Source organism: Oncorhynchus clarkii, chromosome 17, assembly GCF_045791955.1.
Source record: "Oncorhynchus clarkii lewisi isolate Uvic-CL-2024 chromosome 17, UVic_Ocla_1.0, whole genome shotgun sequence".
Taxonomy (NCBI): domain Eukaryota; kingdom Metazoa; phylum Chordata; class Actinopteri; order Salmoniformes; family Salmonidae; genus Oncorhynchus; species Oncorhynchus clarkii.
The window spans coordinates 12,422,621-12,441,128 of NC_092163.1; the positions used below are offsets into that span (position 1 = coordinate 12,422,621).

Genomic DNA, 18,508 nt, shown 5'->3' on the forward strand with positions numbered 1-18,508 from the left:
ATTCCATCCCGTCAGTCACCCTACTCCCCTTGTATAGGAGGCAACTAGGCCATTTTTGTATAACCCATATTCCATACATTCTGCTTACATAACATGTCTAGGACATACGTTGAAATGGAACATGTATTGGCCAATTGTACGTGTCAGGACGGATTCATATTTCCATTGCGCTCACATATACTGCACATAAAACAAGACAAAAATGCTTTCTTACAGGTTTGGCTCTAAGCTTTGATACACATTTTCAAGAAAGATAGAAAGGGTCAAAATGTCCTAGACACGCAAATATCAATCATCAACACATGCAAAGCTTAAATATACTGCAACATGGATACACTGACGCAGGGGAGATCAGGCAGTGAAATATGAGGATTCGGTTGAATAATGCTCAATCCATGTCAACAGCTGTCAACAAATGGACACACACACACACACACACATACAAAAGAGCTTAAGCGGTCACCGTTATGTTGTGCAGGAGTGTCTATGACAAGCGGATTACTGCATAGAGATCATGACATTGCATGACATCTTTTGGATCCACCAGCCCTGCCTTTATTTTTAAAGCACATGCGTTTCCAAAGAGGTAAGAGGAGCAACATCGTAAGCACGGATATGATATGTATCCCAAATGGCTCCCTATTCCCTACATAGCCCTATGGGCCCTGGTCAAAAGCAGTGCGCGACATAGGGAATAGATTGCCCTTTGGTTCACAGCCATAAACATGGGGCTTCACTTGTGTTTGGATGCTGGTGACTTCCGTTTGAAGCTGACGGACGGAGGGGAATTAGTCTCTCAACAGATAGAGACTAAGGATTAGTATAATCTGCACTTTACAGACCCTCGAAATCAAACTGTCTGACTGGGTGTGCAGGGCGCTTTAGAATCAGCTTCTAGAACAGTGTTTGTTTGTCACAGGCTGATTGTTGAGTTCAAATCAAATTGTATTTGTCACATGCGCCAAATACAACAGGTGTATAACTTACAGTGAAATGCTTAGTTACAAGCCCCAAACCAACAATGCTTTAAGATGTTAAGAAAAAAATTGAAAATAAAAGTAACAAATAATTCAACAGTAGCAGTAAAATAACAAGCAATGCTATTTTTTATTTATCCGTTATTTTACCAGGTAAGTTAACTGAGAACACATTCTCATTTGCAGCAACGACCTGGGGAATAGTTACAGGGGAGAGGAGGGGGATGAATGAGCCAATTGTAAACTGGGGATTATTAGGTGACCATGATGGTTTGAGGGCCAGATTGAGAATTTAGCCAGGACACCAGGGTTAACACCCCTACTCTTACAATACGTGCCATGGGATCTTTAATGACCTCAGAGAGTCAGGACACCCACTCAAAGTCCCATCCGAAAGACAGCACCCTACACAGGGCAGTGTGCCATGGGGCATTGGGATTTATTCATTTTTAGACCAGAGGAAAGAGTGCCTCCTACTGTCCCTACAACACCACTTCCAGCAGCATCTGGTCTCCCTCCCAGGAACTGACCAGGACCAACCCTGCTTAGCTTCAGAAGCAAGCCAGCAGTGGTATGCAGGGTGGTATGCTGCTGTACTGGTACAGAGGGTACCAGTACAGAGTCAATGTGCGGAGGCACCTGTTAGTTGAGGTAATATGTACATGTAGATAGAGTTAACTATGGATTGATTTTAAACAGAGAGTAGCAGCAGTGTAAAAGAGGGGTCTGTGTATCCCTTCAGGAGTCTTATGGCTTGGGGGTAGAAGCTGTTTAAGAAGCCTCTTGGACCTCTACTTGGCGCTCCGGTACCGCTTGCTGTGTGGTAGCAGAGAGAACAGTCTATGACTAGGGTGGCTGGAGTCTTTGACAATTTTTAGGGCCTTCCTCTGGCACCGCCTGATACAGAGGTCCTGGATGGCAGGAAGCTTGGCTCCAGTGTTGTACTGGGCCGTACGCACTACCCTCTGTAGTGCCTTGCGGTCGGAGGCCGAGCAGTTGCCATACTTGGCAGTGATGCAACCAGTCAGGATGCTCTCGATGGTGCAGCTGTAGAACCTTCTGGAGGATCTGAGGACCCATGCCAAATCTTTTTCGTTTCCTGAGGGGGGATAGGTTTTGTCGTGCCCTCTTCACAACTGTCTTAGTGTGTTTGGACCATGCTAGTTTGTTGGGGACAACAAGGAACTTGAAGCTCTCAAACTGTTCCACTACAGCCCCGTCAATGAGAATGGGGGCGTACTCAGTCCTCCTTTTTCTGTAGTCCACAATCATCTCCTTTGATCACGTTGAGGGAGAGGTTGTTGTCCTGGCACCACACGGCCAGGTTTCTGACCTCCTCCCTATAGACTCTCATCGTTGTCGCTGATCAGTTGTGTTTTGATGGGATTGTGTATGTGCTGTGGGACATTGGGTGTGAGAGTGGAAATTGCTATGTTTTTATGGGATGTTTTTGTGCTAGTTATTTTTCCAATATTGAATGCAGATCCATATTGCTCACTGCCCAGTGAAGCGACTGATTTGATCAAGTCCCTTTGAAGTAAATAACCAGGCTCCCGAGTGGCGCAGTGATCTAAAGCACTGAATCTTAGTGCAAGAGGCGTCACTACAGTCCCTGGTTTGAATCCAGGCTATATCACATCTGGCTGCGATTGGGATTCCCATTGGGTGGCAGGGGTAGGCCGTCATTGTAAATAAGAATTTGTTCTTAACTTGCCTGGTTAAATAAAAAAGTATAAAATAAATAAATACAAAATGAGGATGAGACAAACTAGCCAGACCATTAAGACCAGATACCAGGAAACACAGTCGATACAGGAATCAGGGGTCAGCTACACCATGAACCAGACAGCTGCCCTCTGACCCCTAGCTTATCTGTGTGAATGAGGATGTTCTCACCATAGAGGGGCCATGTCATACACCCTCGAAGTTCCAGAATGCTACTATTCTAATTATATGGTTCACACTTCCACTAAAGTCATACATTTTTTTGAAATGGAAGGATGAATGAATCTCTGGTATTGCTGATCTATTTGACACATTTATATGACATAGAAACACATACAAAAACAATAATGAGGGAAACATAAAATACATAGCTGGTGAATAAGGTTGTCTTGACATACTTTATATGCATAGCATTAAGAAACAAATCAGTCAGACTAAATCAATCAATTACGTTCCCTTTTTTTACAGTAAGTACAAGTGTTGACATCAGGAAGACTAGAGTAGGCGAGTGAAAGAACAGTGATGAGGGGTTTCGGGGTAAGTAGTACAAAATGCCAGATGGTGCGACAACAGATATGTGGAAAATGTAGTCAGTTGACGAGACTATGTAAAAGATGTGTTAGAAAAGAAAGAGGTTTTGTTTAATACAATAACAAAATTTTTCATTGAACTTCCAGTCTTTCTGTATTCAAAAGGAAAACAGTAGCACTACGAGGATAGATTGACAGTTTAATCAGAACATTATTTAAATTAATCATTATTTAGGGGAAATGTAATGGGAAAAAAATAAACTATAGGACGTTATCAAGCACATCAAAATATTTTAAGCGTCTCGAGCAGTAATCATTGACCAAACTACTACAGTAGCTACATGCCTTACCACAGACAGACAAACAAGGAAACCAATTCTAATCATTAGCCAAATTATTATTATAAAGGTGAGATGGAATGTAAGAACTGTGATAAATATCTGAGGATGCCTGGTCCCAGATCTGTTTGTGCTGTATAAGCCAACTCCTACAGTCATTATCAAGGCATGAAAAACTGATCTGGGACCAGGCTACAACTGAGGTGCAGTAAGGCTTTTCCAGTGTGGGGGAGAAGTTCATGTCAATCACAATTTTAGGGAAGCAAAATTCCGGAAACTTAAAGCAGGAATGATAATAACTTAGAGGATTTGAAACCATCATAGGTCATACGTGGGGAAAGGAAATGTTACTAGGTCCCTGTATTAATACAGGAATGTCTCTCTCTTTCCTTCTCATCCCGCTCTCCTTTCACGTCCTTCACTTTGGTCGCCTCGTAAACCAGACGTATCGTGAAGGGAAATAGAACGGTGGGCATATCGGTCTGGTTACGAGGCGATCACTTTGGTCCCGGGACTGGGACATTAAGCGGCGCTCGACACGGCCAGCTTCTTCAAGTGGTCCATGAAGACCTGTAGACTGACGTCGTCTGTGAGGATGGGGGCTCCGGTCTCCTAGAGAATGAAAAGAGACACAAATGTGATGAGTATGGTGAAAACAAAAGAGTAAAGCTGCCGTCAGTTGGATCAGATTCAAAATGGCCAGCAGAATAGAGACAGATGGTACATGAAGCTCTACCACTTGTAAGACTAGAATTCCTTTAAGAAAAATACAATTGACTCCCCATGATGAAACCTATTTCCAAATCAGGTCCACAGCTGTTATTGTACATAAAAACTGGTTCTCAGTTTCCGTTTTGAAGAATGAATGAACATTGTATTACCTGTCCCCAGGAGTAGAGGTTGTTGTGTGTCTGGGAGGGGTTGACCTTGGACAGGAGGAAGCGAGCCTGGGAGCCTCCGTGCTCTGTGTCGATGTACCGGGGCATGGGGAACCGGGTCTGCAGGATCTCCTGGGCGTCATCCACAGGCGCTACCAGTAGATGCTTGAAGTTCTCGTACTCCGGCTGCTCCTGGTAACCCGCCTTACGCCACTGGGCGATGGTCTGGTGGAGAGAGAGATACAACAGGGTTATTGTCATGGTAGGATGTTGTGTGTTGGTGTTAGTTGTACCAACTAATCTCTTTTTTGTCGTTTGTGAGAAATTTCTAACATGTTGAGAATAGAAAATGATAGGACATAGTGAATCTACAAATATGTATCCCATTTCTTCAAACCCATCACATCAGGCAGGTACACACACACACGTCTTGTTTCTTGTTGTAAAATTGATAGTGATTTACATTGTTGTTTATGCTCTACATGATGATGTTCAGTTTGAGATGCTAGGAAATAATAATAATAATCAATTATTATTATTATTATTATTATTATTATTATTATTATTATAGCACAGTATTGGTGTTCCAGCTACTAATAACTAGCATTAGATCACCAGCGCCGTTGTTTTACAGCGTGACCTCTCACCTCTCCATGGTAGATGACCAGCTGGAAGAAGGTGTCCATGAGGAGGATCCTGTCTGGGAGAATACTTCCACTGTCCAGGAGAACAGGCTGTAGAACAGACAGACACAACAGGATAAGTCTCACATCCATTTTTATTTATTTTACAGAGAAAGGTAGTGTGGAACTCATTGAGCATGTGAATAGTTGACTAAACTAATTTGCCCTTAGGGAAATGTGACCTAATTATCTAATATATAGACTGGTTTCATAACATCAGAGTAGATTGGAAAACAAATAACTAAGAAAGTTGATTATAATTAAATTCAATATTTGATTGGCCGCATACACATTTAGCAGATGTTACTGCAGGTGCAGTGAAATGCTTATGTTTCTAGCTCCAACAGTGCAGTAATATCTAACAATACATACAAATGCTGAAAATTTTAATTAAGAAATCACTTTTTTTTTTATATATATTTTTTAAATACTGCAAAGTTTCCTAGGAGCTAAAAACTGGTCGACCATGTCTTTCGGCGCCATCTAGTACACTATATAGATAGAGTGCGTGTCCATAGTATTTGGTAGGAGTCTGACCTCTGGTGGTCCGTGGAACGAGTAAGAGTACAGGATGGGCTGGATCATGATGAGAGACTGGGTCAGGTTCTGGCAGACAAAGTGGTGTCTGTAGTAGGAACACTCATCTGGGCTGTTGTTGAACACCTGCAGGAACGGCGACCTCCGCAGGTGGAACATAAACTAGAGGGAGAACAGAGACATTATTCTAACGATTATAATGAAATATGCTTTAAAAAATATATATATATAAAAAATATTATCGAATTATATATATATTTTTTATATTTGGGATATTGCTTCTTGCATCATCAAATGTTCCTGTACATATCCCACCGAGGTCAACTAAACTAAGTGGAAGTTATGAGTTGTGATTATCTGTGCAATGGGAATATTCAAGATGAATAAAGTTAACGTTCAGTTTAGAGTGATTAACACAATGTTTAGATTTATATATTTATATATTTTCCACTTCTGTAATAAACATGACTTTTCAGTGTTCTGTTTGTGACACTCAGGTTGATGGCCACACAGTGCTGTGTGTTATGGATTAAACTCCTGTCTGTTGACAGTGATTGGCGCCAGACAGGAGGTACAAGGACACACTATTGTGTGATTCTGTAGCAACTGACAAAGTCATTGCCTTTTGTTTCAACGTCATACAAGCCTCTGGCCGGTGTTAAGTTGTCAGACAAGGCCAATTACACCGTTCTCTGCTTCTCTGCTGGGTGGTGTTAGGACACAGCCATTGACCACTTTTTCATGTACATATATCCCATTTGACATAAATATTATTTTTTGCTAATGTTAGAGGTAAGCATTATTACTCAAGTAATAATTCAGATCTCGAAGAGCTAGTCAAATCTATTCCAGATCTACTCTATTAGAAGGACTTGTAATTGAAGGGCTCTCATTAAATAGCTCATATAGTTCCAGAGTGTACCACTAGGTGTCAGTCTTACCTGTGGGTAGAGTGAGAGGGACTCCGAGAGCTTGAAGGAGGTGGGGTCATCTTTGTTGAACTGACCGAATTTCTGACACTGTAACCAAGGAGACAAGACAAACGTCAGCGTCTTGAACTAAGGCATCAACACATAACTTAGCATTTGAATGAAGTCCTGTTACTTTAGTTTAGGTATACAACACAACTTCCGAAACATCATAGAGGGATTTAAAAACTGTCAACGAATTAGTATTCGCGTCATACTGCTTCACATTCCAGACAACTCCTTTCTACATTCTTCTACAATGAATAAGAACAAGGAGACACAAGAATACAAAGGATTCTTCTATCCACAATCACCCACAAGTCCTACATACATTCAGCTATGTGAAGAACAACAGGCGAGTCTCTTGGAATAGCCAAGGTGGGACCAATGCCCAATGAGATTACAAAGCTTGTCACACATTGGTCAGCCTAGTTGTCACTCACCAGGCGAATGAGCTGTCTGTCCAGCCAGCGCAGGACGTCCGGCCCCTCTTCCGACTCGGCCCTGAACACGCCCAGCCTGGCCATGATGACCGCCGACGCCTCCTGGTCGAAGGACGACTCGATGTGCTGGATCTGGGACTGGGCGTCGGCCCAACTGGATGGAGGGAGAAAGAGGGAGTGGACAGGTTAGGGGCAGGGCGAGACTGACGCACGTGTCTAGGCTGCACGTCCACTTCCAGTCATTTAACAGGATAGGGCGAATGTCAACATCCTCATTTGTACAGCCAATATTGACTTTGTGGTAACTCACTGCTTAAAGACAATGTGAGAAATGCAACGTGTACAAAATGCAGAGTCTTGCATATATATATTGTACGGGCTGTCAGTTCAGTCACACTTCAGTCAAGAACGATGTAGCAGTTCTGCAAACCCACTTCCTGTTTACTGTTCCAAAGCGAGAGAGAAGACTTACTTCCTGGCGACGGTGGTAACCCTGATCCTCCTCTGGGTGTTGGAGTGTTGGTACTGGGTGACAAACTGGACCGCTCCTCTACCACCCTGAGGGATTGGGGCATTGTGCTGCACAGAGAAAATAACTACAATAGTTAGGATAGGAGTACATTTAATATCGGTAAACATCCTGTTGTTTGAATACTAAAAACCACGTCATAAGTAATCACTGAGGTGTTTGATCAAAGGGAAGTGTGTTCACCTGATTGACGACCTCGAAGTACAAGGCCAACGTCGTGGAGGGACTGAGACTGCAGATTTTCCACTGCGTTGTTCCTCCAACACCGACCTCCTGTAACAGAGACAAAGGGCCATTGAAGTCAATGAAAAACAGCTTCCCAATTCACTTCCAGTGGGGAAAATGCCATTAGAATATAAGGTTGAACAATTCCCGCAAAACATTCCTGAAATTCTGGAAAAGCTGGGAATTTTGGGACCGTTTCTGGATTTTAAAAATATTTTTTAAACCCTATTTGGATTCTGTATGGGCCTGAAAGACTCACGTTCTCTGATATACACGGTCCCTTAGCTTTGAGGGAGACACAGGGCCCGATGGCCCCCGATACCTTCAGCTCCCTGGACGTACTGACTTCCAGCGTGCCTCCGAAGGCCATGCGGAACTCTCCGTTGTGGTCCTTACTGAACACCCTCTGGAAGGTCTGCTTGAACAGAGAGGTGTTGAAGGAGTCGCCCATCGCTATGTGACCTCTGAGAGGACGGAAACCGGGAGGGGAAAAAACCATGAATATTCAGCAGCATAATTAAAATATGAATACAAAACGAAAAGTCAATGAGCTAGTGAGGATGAAGTCTCTGGAAAAGTCAATGAGCTAGTGAGGATGAAGTCTCTGGAAAAGTCAATGAGCTAGTGAGGATGAAGTCTCTGGAAAAGTCAATGAGCTAGTGAGGATGAAGTCTCTGGAAAAGTCAATGAGCTAGTGAGGATGAAGTCTCTGGAAAAGTCAATGAGCTAGTGAGGATGAAGTCTCTGGAAAAGTCAATGAGCTAGTGAGGATGAAGTCTCTGGAAAAGTCAATGAGCTAGTGAGGATGAAGTCTCTGGAAAAGTCAATGAGCTAGTGAGGATGAAGTCTCTGGAAAAGTCATTCTATCGAATGTAGAGGAATTGTACAAAAGCTATTTCTTATTCCGATCAAATAAAAGCTTCAGTAGACAGTTCTCAAATCACCAGGGACATGAGGGATTCAGCACAACTAGGGGAAATCAGGTGAAGACAGGATACAGGTCAGTCGTAGGTCGTCTGAGACTGGTACTAACCCAGTGAGGTTGGATAAACATTTCATCTCTAGAAGTCCGGTCTGATCCAAGGCACAGGCGTAGATGTCAATACTGTGGCCGTTCACTGCCGCACGGTTCGCCAAGGCGTCGTAGTACTGAATAAAACAAAACAAGGGAACCGTTTGCAACATATACAAACAGTGCTGGGTAGCACCTTGAGAACTCTTTGGAGCATCGGTTTCCATGAACATACCTCAACAGAAGAGGTATGGAGAGAGAAGAGAGCGCAAACCTGAGCGTAATATTTGAGCTTGATGTGAGTGAAAGAAAAATAATTAAGCTAAACTACGTTAAGACAAAAATCGCTTAAGTTGTTTCATCCATCTTAGCTCTAAAAACTAGCGTAGTCTTAAAGATGGAATCCGGAGTAGAGGGAAACAGTGCCGCTAGCCGCCCCAACACCATTGTTATTAGTTTTTGTTGCCGCGCTAAGGAGTGTCGCGCAGCATGGTAAAACAAAATTGCACCAGTGGAGGGGGAGGACGGCTCAAAGGGGAGGACGGCTCATAATAATGTCTGGAATAGAGAGAAGGGAATGGCATCAAACACATGGAAACCATTTGTTGATGTATTTGATACCATTCTACCTATAAAGTTCCAGCCATTACCACGAGCCCGTCCTCCCCAATTAAGGTGCCACCAACCTCCTGTGAATTCTACGCTATCCATTCTGTTATTCTTGGACTGACCTTGGTGGCTTTCTTCAGATGCCGTGCGTTGTCCTTGGTGATGTCATGCCAGGAGCGGATGGGGGTCTTGAGTTCGTCTCCCACCACCATTCCGGGGCCCTGGGTGGGGGGTCCGCCCATGAACATCATCACACGGGCCCCTGTGTTGGGAAACGTACCCTGGGGGTGGAAAGACGGTGGCTATGGTCAGTATGGTCAAGATTTGATTTATTTATTTGATTAATTCAACCATAAATATGGCATTTCTGACTGAGATGTGACTGCCAACACAGAAGCTGCCATTAGGTTATTGTAGTCTGATTTAACTGTAGTATGATATAACTGAATGTATTGGGAATCTCCAGGTGAACAATAATGACAGCAATCGTTGAAAACAGCAATCTAAATCCCGTCGGTTTTAGAAGATGGAACAGGGAGACACCTCCAGAACAGAAGCAGAGAAAATGTCTTTCTGTAACCCCTACATTCTAATCTCACAGCACCAATGCTCTGTAAAAACCCGCCGAGAGGCTTGTAGGAAGTCACAACCTCAGCCGCTACGAAATCACAGTGTCACAGAACACATTAACAATCAGTGTCCTGTGTCCTTGTACCTCCAGTCTGGCATCACCATCAGATATGACAACGATCCAGAACATTCACTATCAAGTCTAGTGACCCGCCAACCCGTACACAAATGACCGTCCCAAACAGAACACGGGATATACTGTGTATTACATGAAGGGAAAACATACGCTAAGCCTTGTGTTAATTACTCTAAACTGAATCATTTCCCCATTACAGTGACATCCCAAGTGATTTGACTGTGAAATTGTATGCAAATGCACCCTCAGGCACCGTAAGGATTCACCAAACTACCGATATTCCTTCAAGAAACTCATTCCTATTAAGTAACCATACAGACCAGGACCCGGTTTCCAAACAGCACCTTAAGGGGAAGTTCATCGTTAGAACCATCAGAATGGATGAAGTTAAGACTTCAGATGTATTTCTCTAATCATGACATTATCAGTAGACATCAGCACCAGAGGACCGGACAGCAGGGAACACAGCTGTTCTAACATGTACCTACAGCATGTTAGTTGTGTTACTGGAGAGAGGAAGAGAGGATAGTGGAGAGAGAGAGAAATAAGGCAAAAAGAAAGAAGCTGACCTTTGACCTCAGAAAGTACGAGTGGTACTATTGGCAGACCTAACTGAAGAGATAATGTCTGTGTGTGTGTGTGAGAGAGTAAGTTTGTCAAAGGTTAGTGGAAACCTGTGACATGTCAGAGAGGGTAAGGTTCAGTTTAGTTTTGACGACAGAGAATCAGGTTATTGGTACACCGCACAAAATGTGTACATAGTGTGTTTGTGTAAGTGTGTGTTTGTGTAAGTGTGTGTGTATGCACGCTTATGTAACTGTTATTACCTCCAGCAGGCCCACGGCGATGGACAGTGCTATTCCAGTAGACCGCAGTGGTCTCTTCCCCTGTGGTACAGGCCAGGGATCTCTCTGCAACTCTCCCAACAGGTCTGTCAGGTTCATGTCTACCTTATGGACCGGCTGCAGGAACCGACAGGTGACGGCTGGATCCTGAGGGGCCACGGGACGACCTTGAGGCCCAGATGCCGATGGGTTCGTCAGGCCTAGCATCTCCTGAAAGAGAGAAAGAGAGCTATGAGTTCTCATGGACTTTCAACAATGGTATTGTGGAATATTGCATGGCAGCCTAAGAGTTTTTCTTGTCCTGGCCAGTCTCTTGACTCTATTCTATATAGGCCTAACGCTCTGACTGTACACAATATCATATACAACACTGTATTTCAAAGTACCTCTGACAATGTTTTTGAATATTACATGACAGACTAAGGGAATGTTCCCTGTCGGCTGTATAGGACGAACGCTCTGTTTCTGGGTGGTAGGACCCTAGGGCTTTTAATCTGTATGAAACACTACCCCTGCAGTGGCATAGACCCATTATTTGTCATTCAGAACCATCCCAAAGAGCCAATCATATTTTCTTATCCTATCTTGTGACACCTGGCTGTCTTTGACCTGTATCCTGTCCCCATTTTACTGTTTTATTGTCATTTAATTTCCAATTGATACAAGGACACCTAGACATGATCATATGACAAACGACCACAACAAAGATCCTATTCTATTTCTATGGACAAAGCAGACTTTGACCTAGATCAGAGGTCTCAAACATACGGCCCTCGGGCCAAATGCGGTCCGTGAAAGATTTAATGCGGCCCGCGGTTGTCGTCATATTACAGTCATCTTAGTACAATTAATCCAGATCTTTTCCCAAAACGAATGAAAACATTTTCAAGACTACTTGCCTTCCCATATGTAACAGTTACTGACTGACCTGGATCTGTTTGGAGGAAAGCTCCTTGGTTCCTCTGAACACGTAGCTCTTTGCAATACCCTCGCAGCTCAGCTCGTGGACCTGCACCATGCGTCCGAAGGTGATGAGGCCTACCAGGGCGTTGGGGGGCAGCAGGGACAGGGACATCTGCAGGGACTCTTTCAGGGCCTGCAGGTCCTCCTCCTCCAGACACGTGTCCACCACGTAGAGGAAGATGAGGGGGTTCGGGGGGCCGCGCTACATCGGTGGCAGAGACGGGATTGGAGATGTTATTTCACAGAAACAAAGTGCTGAGGTCTTTAGTTTTGAGTTGACATGGTTTTTCTATGTTGCAGTGTTTTGAGTTCTTGGGATGGTGTCACATGACATGTGATACACTTTGAGGTGACTTTTGTAACTTTGTAAATTGACAACGTCCATTACAATTAACAGCAAAGACAAAGAATGTCTAAAGAAATGATCAACTTAAAAGTGATAATGTCATGTGGTGTGCACATTTTCCAGTACATTCTTTGTGGCTGGTAACTCAACTTGAGGATTAAAGAAACATTCATATTTGATGAAGAAATTCTGTGGGTTGAGATGTGCAACTACAAAGCCAGGCACGTGTACAGAACATAGTGTCTAAGTTCAGAGTTCAGTGATCTCCATGTAGAACTGTACGCGTTTACCTGCACTATGTACTCAATGGTTGAGAACTGTGGCATGAGCTCAGCCGGCTGGTTTACGTCCGATATGCCGGCGTATGACGGGGGGAACTGTGAAGGAGAGAACGAGAAGACAAAAGTGGTTAGCTTCACCTGCTAGAGGAATGTAGACAGGCCACTTTAAAGATATTCCTATTACCACCAGCTGTGTTCCTTTGTGGAATATGACTAGTATAAACACAGGAATGTATGTAGTCTGCCTACAGATATGACTATTATTATAGGTCTAAATGGTACATTATGCGCCTCGAATATTCTATGGTGGAATAGTGTTTGGTCCGACAGCTCAGTATAGTCCATTGTGGTGTACTCACTGGGTTTCTTTGGAAGCAGAAGTTGCACGCCCATATTTTGGCTCTGTAGTCAACTTGGCTACAAAGGGGGGGGGAAAGACAGAGCTACTTGGATACAGTGTACAGGAGTCAAACAAACCTGTCACCTAGCCTGAGGCTTTCCCTGAGTGATTGTAGCTACACCTAAGCATTCCTAAAGATATTAAAAACTTAGTTGATGATCCCTTTCTTCTCCTACTCTTCCCTTCACCCGAGACGTAAGTTCTCAGAAGAATAAAATGCTGAAGTTGAAAACAAAGAGATGCCATGTAAGTCGTTGGACATAGCTTAGCTTTTAGCTAAGTGCTTGTAAAAACGTCAACAAGCAACAATTAAAAACACTCGCTCAGCCTAAAACAGCAACATTCACCTCCACTCCTCAAATACTCACCATAGCGGGTTTAGTACGGCCTTGCAGTTGGCCCTGCTACAGAGGACCGGTTCGTACTGCACCGGTGGCAGGTCTGGCCTCTCCTTGAGTGGGGTGAAGAGGCAGGAGACAGGCACTACCAGCCGGGTAGCTTCCAGCCTGCTCGAGGGCCACAGGTTCCAGCTAAAACGCACGCCGTCCCGATCCTCATTCTGTTGGATAAACTCCTGGTATGTCGCCATGGCAACTTCAATGGGAAAGAAAGTGAAGATATTCTTAATAAACTTGTCTGGTTAAATAAAAGGTTAAATAAATATGGAGAGAAGTTAGTCCGATAGCTAAACTAGCTCTAGCTAAGGGCAGGTAGTCTGTCTTAGCTTCTCCGAGAGCTGTTTGAGTCTGGAGTTCGGTGTGAACTATGCTCACTTTTCAATCTTTCCATGGCTTTGTTCCAAGTTCATAGGTGGAGGCCTATGTGGAATATGGATGACGATGATGTTCGTCATCAAAACCTGCTTGGCACGTTTTTATACTTAAGAATACCTGGGCTAATTTTGAATCCTACATAAATGTTGGTCACACCTATTTCAACTACGTAACATTTCAGTGACGTGTGAGACTTGGGCTTATATGCCTCGGTAGGTATGAACGGCAGTAACCAGATGTCTATAGCTTTGGAAGTCCTGTACATTTTTCTTATCAGATCTTATCTAGAAATGAGAAAAACACAAAACATTTAATAAATTGTCTGATGATGACATTGGAACATCTGACATGAAAAGAAAAGGGGACATTTTGAGTTCAATGGGAAAGCATTAAAGCTGCAATTTGGTAAAAATACAGGCATGTCACATGATTGCACAAAACACAGGGTTATGGAATGTTATGAAACGTTTCCTTGTAATGCAATTCCATGTAATGTTATGGAACAGACCACCACCACTTGAAGGTCTTCTGACACACTTATCAAGACAGAACTGTCTGTTCCAAACCATAGTTCACTTCAGCTATCTAATTCAGATATGAACCAAAATGAACGCGCACCTCTCCACTCTTTCATTCAGGGGAACCCTCTGCGTCAAACAGCTCTACCAGGTGATTGACAGCTGGCCTACAGGACCCTTCACTCGAAGTAGCATCGATCCATTGATTACAGAACGGAGTGCTTACATGGACAGACTAGCTGTTTCTTCTAGCTATGCAATATACTGGCCCATCTTAGCTATTACTGGCCATTACTAGGAACCAAATGATGATCATCTTGGCAACATTTAACTACAAGCATGTTGTAGTAGTTAAATGGTTAGACAGGTATCACAAATCACATTTTAGGATCTCGTCCCTGGTAGAGATGCCTTCCTGAAAGGAGGCGGATGCTAGTAGCAACAACAAGCTAGTTAGCGACAGGTTCTAGTTGACGTTAGCTAGAAAAATCGAAATCTTAGGTAACGTTAGTTAGCATTTTATCAAATTCCGGGAGTGTTTCTAATGTAAACTTGATATAAAACACGATCATGCAAGTTATATTAACGATACATGTTAACTAGGCTAGCCTTGCTAACGGACTAACCCAGCCTTTAGTCGGCTTTTTTTCTGGACGAACGCAAACAGAATGGCCTAGCTAGACACTTTTCATCAAATTGATGCAGGCAGATCAGACGGAGAACCATACCTTTTATACAGATCCGGTTGGAAATCCAGACGAAGGTAAATAAATATTATACTGTAATAAATCGGATCAGCATTTAGGTGATAAATACCGATGCGCAAACAGAATGAGAGAGCGACGAGCCTGAGGGGGCAACTCCCGGCCGGTGTGCCTCTACTTCAGTAGAATGACGTGTTACTATATATTCTGGCCCTCGTGTCCATGACGTGGGATACAAGCACGCACACGAGGATCATGGGAAATGATGTCCTGAATTTATTATAGGCCCATAAAAAAAGATGACGAAATGCTGTAGCCCATGGCTTTTGATCTGTAGATGGCGCTGGGTACCAAAGCATACCCATCACCCCCGCATCATTTGATGGAGACACTTGGATGGAGAGATGGAGAGAGAGAGAGAGAGAGAGAGAGAGAGAGAGAGAGAGAGAGAGAGAGAGAGAGAGAGAGAGAGAGAGAGAGAGAGAGAGAGAGAGAGAGAGAGAGAGAGAGAGAGAGAGAGAGAGAGAGAGAGAGAGAGAGGAGGTTCTGCTAGTCACTGCAGTCACGCTCTCTCCCTCTATTCACGCGCAGTGCACTTGCCTGGCGATGCTACAGCGGTTCCTCCTCCCTTATGTATTGGACTGTACAGCTACAAGAGGCGGGAGATGCGCACCAGCAACCCGCTACCCGCCGAAGCTCCCTTCACTTCAGGACGGAAGATACTAAATGTGGATGCATTCAGGTGCAAACTTGCATGAACTAAAAAACAGTCCATGCCGGGGTTTCGGGATGTTAGATAGCTGCACGTAGCCTTTTCTAGGGCTATATTTCACTGTTGGACGAGGGAGTCGGCGGCGTCCTCAGCTGTTGCATTTGGGGGCTGAAGTGTCAGGCAACTATGCGATTTGATTTCGAACGGTAATTCCGGATCAGTTTGACTTGTGCGGCTGATGCGAGCGGAGGTTGACTGTCAGTGCCCTCTGAGTTGTATTTCAAGCCTGTTGTCGCCGGTATTCCCGACAACGGAACCGTAGGGATGGAAAAAGCTAGTCAGCCACAGCTTTCGCTGTCCATAACAAAGAGTGAAAGTCCAGCGGAGGACATCTCAAATATACAGGACGAGGACCTTCTCAAGTGGACCAAAGAGGATTTGGTGCGGCGGCTCCGGCGGTCTGAAACAGATAAAATGAGCGTGATACTGGACCACAGCAATCTGATCCGCGAGGTCAATCGCAGCCTCCAGCTACACTTGAACGAAATAAGAGGACTGAAGGTGAGGAATGGGCGCGCATGGCATTTCTAAAAAGATGAGATCATAGTTAACGGCGGGGAGGCCGCACTGGCGCACCTGAGCGCGCACAGCATGAGAGGGTGTTCGCGGTTGAGTTTGCGCGTTCTTTAAAGGGCGCCGCTGTCCACATGATGAAATGGAGGCAGGATGTATATAAGTTCATTTCATTTGACAAGATCTCTCTCCCCCTCTCTGTGCATGGATCTGTGAGCGTGCATGAGCCTACTTGTGTGTGCATCCATCATCTTCCATCAGAAAGCATAGTGAGAGGGCATCTGGGCTGAATGTCAAGCATCATCATTCTTCTCTCTTTCTCACTCACTCACCTGTTGTCTTTAGTCTTCATCTCCTTTGCAAGAGCTTTGGTGAGTAGGCCTGTGGCGCAACCTTGATGCTTGCTCTTGGAATATCATCAACAAAATTCTACTAGGCTATAAGAGTAAAGCTATTTAACCCAGAATACTCATTAAACTCCCCAAATATATGACTTCTCTCTCCCAAATCATATTTGGTGCAGTGAAACTAGCAATAATAATCCTGGCATAATCTTATTATTTCTCCAAGCTACATAAACTTGATTTAACATCCTACTCCGATACTCTGGGATTCATTAAAATGAGATAGGAGCGACTGAGATGAAGCACATGGGGATGGAGGAAGGATCCTTGGCTGCTTCAGAGAGCAGGCCCAAAAGGCCCAGCCCGAAGCACCATGGTACCTAATTAAACTACACGTGCTGGAGGGTCTGAGGTGTATGTTATTATGGACAATTAGGGGAGGTGAAGAACTTTGGGCAAAGATGCCATCATGTAGCAAATGAGAGAGAGAGCGGTATGTTCTGGCCTGGTGCTTTGCTTGTCCTCCCTCCCTCTCTCAGCTCACTCACGGCCTATTTGCCCTCTACCACTCTTACATCCAACATTTTCACATCCATATTTATGTAATACAGAGGTTTATGAGCAGCTGATTTTCATTTTTATTTGACTCTGTCTTTGATTGACATGATATTAAAGTGAGGTTTCCTCGAATAATAGATTTCTACCCCAGTAGGACCTAGATAAGAGGGAATGAATAAAATAGCACTAATGAACACTTCTCACCTCTCTTTCTCCACTCCACTCCTCTCATCCCCTCTCCTCTCCTCAGGACATCAACCAGAAACTGCAGGAGGACAATCGGGAGCTGAGGGACCTGTGTTGCTTCCTGGATGACGACCGTCAGAAGGGCAAGCGGGTGTCCAGGGAGTGGCAGCGACTGGGGCGCTACAGCGCCTCCATCATGAGGAAGGAGGTGACGTTGTACCTTCAGAAGCTCAAGGAGCTGGAGGTGCGGCAGGACGAGGTGGTCCGGGAGAACCTGGATCTCAAAGAACTCTGTTTGTTACTCGACGAGGAGAAAGGTGGAGGAGGAGGAGGTGGTGGAGGGGTGGGGGTTGGTGGTGTAGGAGTAGGAGGGGGGGGAGGTTGTGTGGTGGGGGTGGCAGGAGGGTGTAGGAATTCTATCGATAGCCAGAGTAGTTTGTTGCTGGTCCCCGGGACAGGGTTGTTGATGAGGGACGTGGGGGATGGGAGTAGTACGTCTAGCGCGGGGAGCGCCGACAGCTCCGATCACCCCCACCACAAGCAGCTCCACCTGGTTACACACGCCGGTAGCCTCGGGGGCGGTGGAACTGGGAGCCCGGAGCATCTCCAAAAGCCCCGGGCTGGCAGTGTGTGTGGAGAACGTGAGATCCCCTCCAGCCCTGAGCCTCCTCACCCCCAGGGCAGGCACCGTAGCACCAGCCTGGAGTATCCCTACGCCATGCCCCAGCTCTGCCGGCCCCGCTGCGGCTCCATTTCGGTGCCCGACCACACCCATAGCGCCCGTTCCATGCGGGGGCTCAGCCCCGAGAAGTACGGCCGCAACGTGGGACGCCGGAGCTCCGAGTCCCAGCACCCATCCACCAAGCACCACCACCTCCACAGCTCCGACCTGCTTCTCTCCCAGAAACAGCAGCACCTCCTTGGGTCGGGTCAGGGCGGTAGCGCCGGGGAGCTCTACCAGAGGCACCACAGGGGGAGCATCGGGGGCGGTAGCTGCTGTGGAAGCCCCGAGCCCAGACAGGCACATCTAGGGTTGGGGACGCCAGAGCATCAGCACCATGAGAAGGGCTGTGTGATGTCGGCCGGGGGCAGTCCAGAGACTCACAGGCACCAGTATAGTGGGAGTCCAGACCACATGAAGTTCG

At 45.1% G+C, this 18,508-nt stretch overlaps 2 protein-coding genes across 3 annotated transcripts in view; one reads left to right on the forward strand and one right to left on the reverse strand.

Annotated features, from left to right (window-relative positions):
- Window positions 1–2,994: 2,994 nt before the first annotated feature.
- LOC139370282 (protein transport protein Sec23A-like) lies at window positions 2,995–15,210 on the reverse strand. Its single transcript, XM_071109671.1, has 17 exons — window positions 15,015–15,210; window positions 13,364–13,589; window positions 12,955–13,012; window positions 12,605–12,691; window positions 11,934–12,170; window positions 10,988–11,215; window positions 9,577–9,735; window positions 8,867–8,982; window positions 8,093–8,297; window positions 7,792–7,881; window positions 7,552–7,658; window positions 7,080–7,233; window positions 6,610–6,687; window positions 5,669–5,830; window positions 5,096–5,182; window positions 4,452–4,673; window positions 2,995–4,182 (listed from the first exon to the last, which is right to left on the reverse strand). Exons 2-17 carry the CDS (start codon window positions 13,582–13,584, stop codon window positions 4,093–4,095), a joined length of 2,301 nt encoding a protein of 766 aa, XP_070965772.1. The 5' UTR covers window positions 13,585–13,589; window positions 15,015–15,210; the 3' UTR covers window positions 2,995–4,092.
- Window positions 15,211–15,870: 660 nt separating this feature from the next.
- LOC139370283 (coiled-coil domain-containing protein 85A-like) overlaps window positions 15,871–18,508 on the forward strand; it is a 32,698-nt gene continuing 30,060 nt past the window's right edge. For both annotated transcript variants that reach the window (XM_071109673.1, XM_071109672.1), the window contains exons 1-2: window positions 15,871–16,263; window positions 17,428–18,508. The exon at window positions 17,428–18,508 is cut by the window's right edge and continues 87 nt beyond it. In XM_071109673.1, coding sequence (XP_070965774.1) covers window positions 16,027–16,263; window positions 17,428–18,508 — 1,318 coding nt within the window. In that variant the 5' untranslated portion in view covers window positions 15,871–16,026. The remainder of the gene's footprint in view (window positions 16,264–17,427) is intronic.

Bases quoted from the DNA above. Each gene is read 5' to 3' on its own strand.
- LOC139370282 (XM_071109671.1), bottom strand. From the start codon at position 13,584: ATGGCGACATACCAGGAGTTTATCCAACAGAATGAGGATCGGGACGGC. The intron at 8,983-9,576 runs GTCAGTCCAAGA...TGTTTTATTCAG, and splicing joins ATCTGAAGAAAGCCACCAAG to TACTACGACGCCTTGGCGAA. The intron at 6,688-7,079 runs GTGAGTGACAAC...CCTTGGTTACAG, and splicing joins ACAGACAGCTCATTCGCCTG to TGTCAGAAATTCGGTCAGTT.